The 11,771-nt window shown below is 34.7% G+C and overlaps 1 protein-coding gene across 1 annotated transcript in view; it reads right to left on the bottom strand.

Annotated features, from left to right (window-relative positions):
• arhgap45a (Rho GTPase activating protein 45a) overlaps positions 1-11,771 on the bottom strand; it is a 30,640-nt gene that overhangs the window by 9,375 nt on the left and 9,494 nt on the right. Inside the window, exons 3-19 of the mRNA XM_059562974.1 lie at positions 10,114-10,260; positions 9,704-9,788; positions 8,706-8,778; positions 7,343-7,418; positions 6,240-6,371; positions 6,049-6,110; positions 5,488-5,598; positions 4,835-4,915; positions 4,575-4,754; positions 3,986-4,123; positions 2,696-2,886; positions 2,448-2,572; positions 2,226-2,327; positions 2,051-2,149; positions 1,019-1,182; positions 731-919; positions 1-58 (exon numbers count right to left, since the gene is read on the bottom strand). The exon at positions 1-58 is cut by the window's left edge and continues 80 nt beyond it. Coding sequence (XP_059418957.1) covers positions 1-58; positions 731-919; positions 1,019-1,182; positions 2,051-2,149; positions 2,226-2,327; positions 2,448-2,572; positions 2,696-2,886; positions 3,986-4,123; positions 4,575-4,754; positions 4,835-4,915; positions 5,488-5,598; positions 6,049-6,110; positions 6,240-6,371; positions 7,343-7,418; positions 8,706-8,778; positions 9,704-9,788; positions 10,114-10,260 — 2,013 coding nt within the window. The remainder of the gene's footprint in view (positions 59-730; positions 920-1,018; positions 1,183-2,050; positions 2,150-2,225; positions 2,328-2,447; positions 2,573-2,695; positions 2,887-3,985; positions 4,124-4,574; positions 4,755-4,834; positions 4,916-5,487; positions 5,599-6,048; positions 6,111-6,239; positions 6,372-7,342; positions 7,419-8,705; positions 8,779-9,703; positions 9,789-10,113; positions 10,261-11,771) is intronic.

Genomic DNA, 11,771 nt, shown 5'->3' with positions numbered 1-11,771 from the left:
CGAACGCCTGGCACAACTTCTCCACACGCGTCTTCACTCCATTCACACGATAGATTCCCTGCAGACATGCAAAGTAAAGCATCAACCCTATAAAGTATACTTAAGCACAAAGGCCTCTAAAGGATGTTAAACCTGTCGTAAACCATCTGAAGCAGCTCAGCTTTACTTGATTCTCCATCAATCAGTGTCTTTTGAGGTACTGTACGTTTATTTGTTCATCATCAATGGATCGCATTGCATTATATGTTTGGATCATTCTTATGTCAGCATCTGATTCACTGTTATAAAGATCTCACTGATTTACATTACAAGCAGCAGAATTTCATGTTTTTGTCCGTATAAATACCAGCATCTGCACCAAGTCACTGAATAAAATTGAGCTGTTTTTTCCACTATATTCTCACTATATCAGACTTAAAGAGCCATAAAAGCATGATGCATCGAATATAATAAAAGAAAATTATCTAAAGGTTCAACTTATTTTTTCTTATTATTATTGCAGAAGTCAGGCCTTACAGGGTTAAAAACTCTGCATAAATCTGCATATAAAGTATAAAGGTGTTATAAATGTGGCATCAGGAAGCGCAAAGGTAAACTGACCAATCAGAATGAATATGCAAATGAGGAAACGAGTGAATGTAATAGATGTAAACATTGAGGCAAAGGCAGAAAGACAGGGAAAATACAGGAACAGAACAACGTGATTATTTTGGAAGCTTTCCTCTCGCACCTTCATCGTGAGCGCTCTCCTCTCGATCTCTGTGATGCACTTCTTGATGATGAAGGGAACGCCGTCGACGTCGCCCTGCAGGACCTGAGAGAAGTCACGGCCGAAGAGCTGCAGACGGCCCTGGAGCTTCTTATGACCGCACTGGATGGCCAGAGACTCCAGACACTTCTTATGACACGCCAGGAAACACTGACACACAAACACACATCACACTGCGTCTTAGACATATTGTATAATGCAGTCTATAAATAAATGTGAACATCAGAGATCTGGTGTGTTAAATCTCACCTCCTCACATTCTGCTCCCTGGAAATAAACGTAGCTGTCACATTCCCTGCACTTTGACGGCGTGCGCAGTTTGCGCAGCCGATGGGTTTTTGCGGCTTTGGACAATCCCACGTTTCTGAAAGGTCCAGTGGGCGCCACGCTTTCTGGTTCAATCCCATTTATACCTAAACCACAAAGACAGAACACAGAAAACACAGAACTGTATCTACTAAATAATATCTCTTTAAAGTCTTTTTCGTTTCTCCTAGACAGACACCAGAGAGATTAAAAAACAGAGAGCTGGTTGGAATTTCCTAAAATTAATCCTCAGGCCATTCAGGATGTAGATGAGTTTGTTTCTTCAATGTAGCATTGCATCAGTGTCTCATCAATGGATGCTCTGCAGTGAATGGGTGCCGTCAGAATGAGAGCTGATAAAAACATCACAATGACCCACAAGTAATCCAGTCCATCAGTTAACATCTGGAGAAGACAAAAGCTGCATGTTTGCAAAAACAACTCCATCAAGACATAGATTCAGATCATCCCTTCGGACCAAAAATCAAGTCCATAATCCATAATAACACTTCCTTCAGTGAAAAAGTGCATCTCCTGTTGTCTCTCACATCAAAATACAACCACATATTCATTTAGAGCTGTTTAAACTGTGCTTGATCTGTGCAGATTTCTCTCCTGATTCAAACAAAGCCACTTTTTCACTGGAGGAAGTGGATTATAGACTCGTATTTTAGTTAAAAGCGTCTTAATGCTGGACGTGTCTCATCTTTTGTCTTCTCCAGATGTTGACTGATGGACTGGAGTGCTGTGGATTATTGTGATGTTTTTATCAGCTCTCATTCTGACGGCACCCATTCACTGCAGAGCATCCATTGATGAGACACTGATGGAATGCTACATTTCCCCAAACCTGATGAAGAAACAAACTCATCCTAATCTCGGTGAGACTATTTCCAGCTAATTGAAATCTTTGGGTGAACTATTCCATTAAGTCTCCTGCTTCTCCGATGCATCTCTCTGTAATCTGTCACTCACTTTGTTCAAACGGGGTCATGGCACCATCTCGCTCCTCTAAATCTTCATTGGATGATAAGGTGGCTGCAGAAACTGGCCGTGAAGGTTTTGAGATGTCACCTGAGACCACAGTGGTATTGTTTATAACTAGTTATTGTATTACTGTAAACCAGGCTTTTTGGGATTTGTTTCACACCTGTGCTGGAGGTCGGGGATCCCAGTCCACTTCCTGGACCGACACTGTCAGTGTCACTCAGGGTGGACGGCCAGGACTTATGAGCTTGATGATGGTCTCTACCTGCGAAAACAAAACAGCACACAAGTCCACAAAGATTTGCATGCAGCCAGAATGACGGCAATCTCTTCTAATGGATAAATTGAGCACATGTCCTGTGTGTTCACTGTCTGTGAAACTCACCTTGCCCTCGTCTTTGTTTAACCACCGTCCCTTCTCCAAATCCTGCCTCCTCTGCAGTGCGCGAAGCTTCAGAGCTGTTCTGCCGCTGGTCATTACAGAGACTGTTGTTACGGGTCCGAACGTGCCTGATTAAAAAATAACAACTCGATTTCCTTCGGAATTCAAAACGCCAAGTTACTTCAATATTTAATTGGATTCCAAATGATTATTTTTACAAATTAAACATGCAATGCAGGATGTCGTCTTACTGGTGGCTGGACGCGGAGTACGGCTCAAACTGGTACTGTACGGGCAGCTCTGTGCGGAGATGCTGGTTTTTGACGTATGAGGCGTACTGCTGACCCGGATCGTACAGCTTACAGCTCTCACAGAGCGTCTGGAAATGCACCGGCAGCGCTGCAGTCTGCACATGCATCGTCTGATAGTATGAGATGGTGCACTGGACAGAGAGGAGGAGGATGCATTAAACACACAACCAGAGCATAATATTCTTCATGCAAAAAAAAATAAGATACAAATGAAATAGGAATATCTAGAAATGCAACAGAAAGCAATAGTAATTGTAATATTTTTAAATATATATATATATATATATATATATATATATATATATATATATATATATATATATATAAAACTTTTTTTTATTGTAAAATAAGTAAATAATTATTTTTAAAAGTTTGGGATCAGTTAGACTTGTAATGCTTTTTTAAAGAAGTCTCTTCTGCTCATCAAGGCTGCATTTATTTGATCAAAAATACAGAAAAAAAACAGTAATGTTGCAAAATGTTATTGCAATGTAAAATAATAGTTTCTATTTTAATATTCTTTAAAATATAATTTATTTCTGTGATGCAAAGCTGAATTTCCATCAGCCATTACTCCAATCTAAAGAGAGACATGAACCTTCAGAAATCATTGTAATATGCCTATTTATTATTAGAATTATCAATGTTGTGCTGCAAAATATTTTTTGGGGGAAACTGCAATACTTTTTTCTGGATTCTTTAATGAAAAAATTTCTATAAATCTATAAATCTTTGTTATCACTTCTTATCAATTTAACACATCCCTGCTGAATAAACGTTTTAATTTCTTTCATAAATCAATAAAATGTACTGACCCCAAACGTTTGAACGGTAGTGTATATTGTTCGAAATATTTCTATTTTAAATAAATGCTCTTCTTTTAAACGTTTTATTCATCTAAGAATCCTGAAAAAAACATCACAGGTTCCAAAAAAATATTAAGCAGAAAAAACGGTTCCCAGCACTGATAATAAATCATCATATTATTCTGATTTCTGACGATCATGTGACACTGAAGACTGGAGGAATGATGCTGAAAATACAGCTGCACATTACAGAAATAAATTAGATTTTAATGCATATTAAAATAGAAAACCTTTCTTTTACATCATAATAATATTTCATAATATAAAATATTTCCTGTACTTTTTGATCAAATGAATGCAGCATTGATTTAGAAAAGGTTGTGATGGCACACGTTTGACCTGTAGTGTGTATAATGGCTCTCACCGCTCTTAGGATCTGATCGGTCTGTCTGATGAGTTCCTGGATCTGTTTGAGCACGTTCACCTTCATGTCCTCCAGCTCCTGCTGCTGTGTCGTGGCGTCTGCGATGCAGGTGCGATACGTCGCCTCGGCCTCCTCCGCCTGCGCACACACACATATGCATATCACATACATATATATGCATATGCATAACATATATGCATAACATATACATATGCATATTATAAAATCACCCCAGAATGAAGTAAAATAAAAGAGCAATGATATCTTGCCAGAAGAAAATAAACCCTATTTCAGATTTTCATTGTGACGTTGAATTATTTTCAAACTCTCATTACGGTTACACTATTGCATTACAATAAAAATGTCTTTGATTGTCATGAAAATTCCTATGATCCTAAAAATTTAATTAGGCAAAAAATGTATGCATATGTCTTTTCTGAAGAATACATTTCAATAAAAAAAAAAATAGAATAATTAAATTTAATAACTAAAATAAAATGTATTCCCTGCATGTGACTGCAAAAGCACAGTCAGAATTAATGTGTGAAATTAGCTCGTGTTCGATCATTTCCTGTTTGAGCTGGCTGACCTTGTTGCGTGCTTCCTCTTCAAGTCGTCTCTTCTTGTCCAGAGCTTTAGTGGTTGAGCCACTTCCTGTTCCGCTTTGTTCTTCTTCAACCTTATTGGCCACTGTCCGCGCTCTCTCGTACTCCTCACAGCGGCTCTCGTACAAGTGACGTGCCTTACGGAGATTACTCTCAGCATCCGCCTGATGAACACAAACACATTCATCTCTAAATGCATTTTTTTTTTAACTCATGCATCTTTGATTTAGAAGGGTTTAGGTACCAGTTTTCTCTTGGCCCTCTGCCACTGCTCTTTAATGTCTCTGCGCTTCTTCTCATGTTCCTGTCTGCGCTGCGTCATGGGCTGAACAAGAAAAAGAGAAGAAGAATCTCATTATTTATTTATTTATTTTTACTATTAGATCCACTTTGGTAAATCTTATAAACGCTGCTAAGAACACATACAGGTCACTCAAAACCCCCAAATAAATAAATGAGAAATTAAAACATTAAAATGTTAAATTAAATTATTATATTAAAATGTAATACAACAAATGTATAATATAATATAATAATATGATAAAAAGTATTAAGCGTGAATACAATATTTATTGTATTATAAAACATAAAAATATGTTTTAAATTATTTACTTATAAATCCAAAAATTATGCATTCATATTTTTTTCATTTAAATTGAATTTCTAACATTGAATAAATAAAATAAAACATTTATTATATATTATAATAATAATAATATATAATAATAAAATTAAATTATTATAAATTAAATTGAATATAAAATAAAATATTTATATAAAAATAAATGTATAGTTAATAAAAATATTTGAATCTTTTTCACGATTTTAGGTATGTTTTTTAGGCTATTTTGACATTGTCGTCCTGCTGTAATGTGTGTTCAGGTTCAGGTGGGGTACCTGTAGAAATGTGTGTGTGTAGATGCTGTTTGTGGCTTGCTGTAAACCGCAGCTCTGCTCTGAGTCCTGCTCGAGAGCTAGAGAGAAGATAGACAGCAACGGCATGTGTTCCTGAGAGAGAGATGTAGACAAGATTGAGTAACCTCCTTTACTGAAAGTACAGTGAGCATGTGACAAATCAAAAACAGATTCCCTATCACTTAAAGGAATAGTTCATAATGATAAGTCTGTATTTATATAAAAATTCTAACCCTGATTTTTCATTTTCTGCAGAACACAGGTGATGTTTACTCTGCTTTTTTTCAACTAAATTATAACTTGAGCTGACAGTGTGCAAAAATTAACATAATTTAAAAATAGTCTATATATGACTCGTATGCTACATGTGCTTGAAATATACTGCACAAGTTTTGCAAAAAAAATTATGTTTTAATGGTGTCTTTAAGATGTTTCTGACCTTGACGACAGAATTTGTATTGTTTTGGTGACATATAAACAATATGTGTTATTTCAATCCGCAGAAACACAATCAAACAAGCACAAGGAAAGCACACGATGTACCTGAATGATGTTTTGTTTGCATGACTGGTAAAGTCTCTGAAGACCTTTAGAAAACTCATTCTCTGTGAAAGAGAAGTATAGAGAGGTCCAGGTGAGTGAGCTTGAAATGCATTGATAATAACAGGTCGGAGTATATTACCGGAAACCATTTATTTCACAAACCACCAGACAGGTCAAGAACATGGCATTACCGAGAGAGATTCTCTTGTCTACGTAGTTGATGATGTCCTTCATGTATTTGGCGATAGATTTGGCGTAATTCAGAGCCGAGTCCACGCCGCCTTCACTGCGCTGCAGGAGAATATCAACTTCCTGTGCACTCACTAGTGACACACACGATAAACAATAACCATCCCATATATGGACAAATATAATAAAAACATGTATATATATATATATATATATATATATATATATATATATATGTATATATATATATATATATATATATATGTATATATATATATATATATATATTTTTTTTTTTTTTTTTGTATTATTAAAATAAAATATACATTTTAAACTAGAAAAAAAAGTTAGTTAAGACAAACTTCAGGTTGGCTTGAGAAAGCCTAGCCTGAAAGTTTTAAGCAGTTGTTACCTGACTAGACAGTTTGAAAAGTTTAAAAAGATTTAAGTTTGATGGCAAGTTACAAGCATGTCACTAGCATGTTTCTAGCATGATTAGCGTGTTACTAGCATTTTCCTAGCATGATTAACAAGTGACTAGCATGTCGCTAGCATGTTTCTAGCATAATTAGCATGTTACTAGTATTTATCTAGCATGATTAGCAAGTGACTAGCATGTCACTAGCATGATTAGCAAGTGACTAGCATATTGCTAGCATGATACTAGCATGTCATTATTATAATTAGCAAGTGACTAGCATGTTCCTAGCAAGATTAGCAAGTGATTAGCATGTCGCTAACATGATTACCAAGTTACTAGCATGTAGCTAGCATGTTTCTAGCATGATTTTCTAGCATCTTTTTTTATTTTTGTTTATGTGTTTTACATGTGATCAAATAATGAGTCAAGTTCTCAGCTCTCAGTTAAAAATCACAGTTGATACGACTTCCGGTTCATTCATTACACTAGACATGAAAGATCAAGCTGAGTGGATTGTATTGTGGGATCTAGTATCTTTTGCAGTGTGCTAAAGAACATGATATAATATATATAGAAATATTCTGTGCATACGGTGCACACTATGCATACCACATACAGTCAAAAATAGTAGATGGTCTGCAATTCTATGCATTACTAAAGAGAATAAAACAGTGATTCACTCACTGCAGTCCTGGTGGTAATATTTTCCTCCTCCTTCAGGACCCTGACCTGATGACATTCTGTACAGGTCCTCCATCGACTAAACACACACAGGAAAGAGACAGAGCTAGTTTTTACATTTTGGGTAATAATGTGCATTCTGATATGATGTTGATTTTGAGGCTGAGGTTAGAGTCAGGTACATGTGGTGAGATGCAGTAGTGTATATATCACTTCCTTTTCTCAAGGCTGTGGGGTAGATTCAGCACTTCCATTAGTAGAATTACTTCACCTTACAGCGGCTGAAAGCACTGAACACACTCTCGCCATCATACACAACACTGGAAAATCACATGCAACTCTTTTGTCACCCGAATACCTTTGGGCTAAAATATTTTCTATTAGAAATAATAAAAAATAGGAATCATAAAGAAATGTTAAAGTTAAATTTATAAATATTATAAAAACATATTTTTTTCATGTTCATGATTCTTTGGTTAATGGTCACATGACATGCAGAAAAAAAAATGTATATATATATATATATATATATACACACACACACACACCTTTTCTTAGTTTTATTTTGGTTGCTTTTATTAAACAAATTTGTCTTAATTTTACATTTTTATTATTTAATTAATTAACCTTTTACAAATAGTATTAATATTTATTATATTACATTTTATAATAAATCATATTTGTTTAATATTTATTATAAAGATTTAATAGTTGGTTATATTTCAATAAATAACAATATTTCAATAAACTGTCCACAATAATTTAACAATAGAACTTTTACAAGCTACGAATAAATAAATAATTATAAACAATCTTTCAAATTTATATTTGATAGACAAAATTATAACATTTTCTTGCAATAATTTTTTAATCTGTTTATCTAATTGTCTATTTACTCAAGAGCCCTCATTGTTTTTGCACCTACAATGAATTTATTATATAACTAAGGAGTTATATTTTTAAAATAGCGCTGCCCCTTTAAGTATCTTGTAGTTTGTAGTGCAGTCCTTCTTTAAAAAAAGTTTCTTGACTAAAAGTGAACTACTGTAAATAATGAGTCTGGTAAACTGCAGATTCAAAGTAGCATGACAAACACTGTTCAGTGTAAAACTGCATTTTATTGAAGGAAGTGAGACCTCTAGTGGTTTCTGGGAAATTATTTGAGTGTCTCTTCTGGACATTAAAATTAATAATTTGTCATCAGTGGCATTCTAAGAAGTGTTTCTTGAAGACTCGGGACTCTGTCGAGTCTGTGTAGAGGTGTGGAGGAAACAATATGCTTGCAAGACAACGCAGGAAGCGACCCACACACACGCTTCCAGCAACATCCGCGCACACACACACACACACACACACACACACTCACCCTGCTCTTTTCTGTCAGTGGCAGGGACAGAAGAGTAGTGCTGTCGATCTCTCCCATCAACAACTCTGAAACACTGACAGAGAGAGAAACTGTTGAGATCTCTAGAGAAGACACTTGTGAGATTACTTGAGCGTGAGAAATCATCTTTGTTTAAGCTTTTGGACAGAAAAACATCTGAGATATTAAAGAGTTATTGATCTTCTCTGTTCTTCTGTAATCGTTCTTAGATCAAATCTGTATTTGGATGCACAAGACAATGTTATGATTGGTAACGCAGAGCAGTATAAATTTCACATTTTAATAGGGATGCATGATATTTCGACCATCATATCGGTATCGGACGATAAATGTTCATTTATACTGATATCGTTCTCAACCCGATATGAAAATTTGGCCGATAAATAATGCATTATAATTATAATTGCTTGAAATATTATTTGAATCACTTTGAAAAGGAACATGCAGTTAAGTGCAGAGAAAAAATAGTCACCTTTAGTTTCATCTTATTATTTTCAACAACAATATGGTTTAATTAGAATAATGTAATATTTATTCGTGCATAGGCTATTCCATTTTATTTATCTGTGGCACATTCATTTTGATTCTTTACATGTAAGTAATTTTGTAAAATGACTTGTTTGCATAATGCATTAAGCATTATTTTAGATTTAGATTTATTATTTAGATTTACATTTATCAGTCAATATATCGGTTATCGGCTTTCAAATTTGAAGAATTATCGGTTATCGGTATCGGCCAAAATGTTAATATCGGTGCATCCCTACATTTTCAGAAGGTGACAATGTCATGGAAGAGTAAAATTTTTAAAAAGAAATGGTTTTAAAGGATATATACCTGTGTGTGTGTGTGTGTGTGTGTGTGTGTGTGTGTGTCTGTGTGTGTGTATATATATATATATATATATCTATCTATCTATATATATATATATATATATATATATATATATATATATTTTTTTTTTTTTTTTTTGCTCTTACTTGCTGCTGAAGGCCACAGCAATGGTTTCAATGGCCTTCTCGAAGTCTTTCTTCTTAGCGTCAGTGGTGCCTTCATAACTGAACCCTGACAAACACAGAGAAGAGAACAACTTCACGGTCACAAACGCAAGCTTCTGCTTTGATAACAAATAAAACTAGAAGTGACATCACGTTTAAATGAAAAAGTGGAAACACCTGTATTTCAGTCGTTCATGTTTGCACACTAAACGTGTTTTTCCTTCATAAGATCAGATGTTAGTTGTGTGGTAACTGCTCGTATCTGATGTGGCTTCGCTCATCTGATGTTTGTGCTGAATTATTTGCGATCATGTTTTGTGCGAGAGTTTGAGGAGGAGAAACCAATGACATGAGTTTAAAAAGAAGGGGTTTAACATGGCAGTTGGACTGACCTTTGACCTTTGAGATAAGAGTTCCTGCAGCAGTGAGCGTCTCCACAGTGTTCAGCAGAGGATATGTGCTGATTACCTGCCGCAAAACACGCAGAACCTCCCCTAAACACTCGTGCACGGCCGGCCGGCTGCGTGGCTCCTCTTTCACTGCAGAGGCATGAGAAAACATCATGATTCATGTTTGCTTTTTCAAACTTTTTATAACATGCAATGGTATTCAGATCGTTTGAACTGTGAATTTAGTGGCCAGGTACTATGTGTAGCCACTGTAAATCACTCCAAACAACACTATATTGCCACATGTTAGGAAGTAGTTCTGCCCCTTATTTTCACCTAAACATGACGGTTATTTGTCCACTTCCTACCCATCCAATCCCACAATGCACTTCTTTCTGCTCAATACCACAAAAGGGAACTTGCACACATGCACTGATAGTAAGTGTGTGATATTATGGCCATGAGTTCATCAGGTTTAACAGATGCAAATGTTCAGAGCCATGATACATGTAACACTTTCTGACAAACTCAAACCATTGTCTACAAATTAAATGCATAAATCAGAGATCTAGATGAACCAGTAGCTGCCACGGTTTGTGAAGTATTGAAACTTTCAAAAAGAGTCTTTTTGTATCTGACCACCACCTTTTAAAGTTTAGAATGTTTCCATGATTTTACTGCAGTCACCCCTTTTTGATTAATTAAAAAAAATCTGAAATATTTTTAAGTTCAAAGAATCCTGAAAAAAATTATCACAGGTTCAGAAAAATAAATGAATAAATATGAAGCAGCACAACCGTTTTCAGAATTGATAATAAATCAGTATATCAGAATAATTTCTGAAGATCAAGTGACACTGAAGACTGGAGTAATGATGCTCAAAAGACAGCTGCACATCACAGAAATAAATTATGTTTTCAAGTATATTCAAATAGAAAATAGTTTTTTTAAATTGCAATAATATTTCACAATTTTACTGTTTTTTCTGTATTTTTATTTAAATAAATGCAGCAAATGAAATCTGAAAATGAATATATAATTGTATGTAATCTACAAAGTATATATAATCTGAGAATTATCAGTATTCAATGGAATGGAATTGAATTAAATTAATTTGATTTAATAACTCATGACTGATCAAAAACAGTGTTCTTAGAGTTCTAACAAAACAAATTCATTTTACTTGCATAAACTTTCACTTTCAGATTAAAAAATAGTTTTTTCACGCTGCAGTGGTTCTTCAATAAGAGTACATATTCATGTTTATCAACACAATTCAGTCCCTAAAGTGTACGAGATATGGGGAAAAAGCTAATATGTGACCCTGGAGCACAAAAGCAGTCTTGAGTCTCTGGGGTATATTTGTAGCAATAGCCAAAAATACATTGTATGGGTCAAAATTATAGATTTTTGTTTTATGCCAAAAATCATTAGGATATTAAGTAAAGATCATGTTACATGAAAATATTTTGTAAATTTCCTACCGTAAATATTTCAAAACTTAATTTATGTTTAGTAATATGCATTGCTAAGAACTTCATTTGAACAACTTAAAATGCAATTTTCTCAATATTTAGATTTTTTTGCTCCCTCAGATTCCAGATTTTCAAATAGTTGTATCTCGGCCAAATATTGTCCTCCTAACAAACCTTACATCAATG

This window comes from Carassius carassius, chromosome 12 (assembly GCF_963082965.1).
Source record: "Carassius carassius chromosome 12, fCarCar2.1, whole genome shotgun sequence".
Classification (NCBI taxonomy): Eukaryota; Metazoa; Chordata; class Actinopteri; order Cypriniformes; family Cyprinidae; genus Carassius; species Carassius carassius.
Note: the sequence above shows the minus strand (reverse complement) of the source record. Positions and strands in the feature narration are given on the sequence as shown.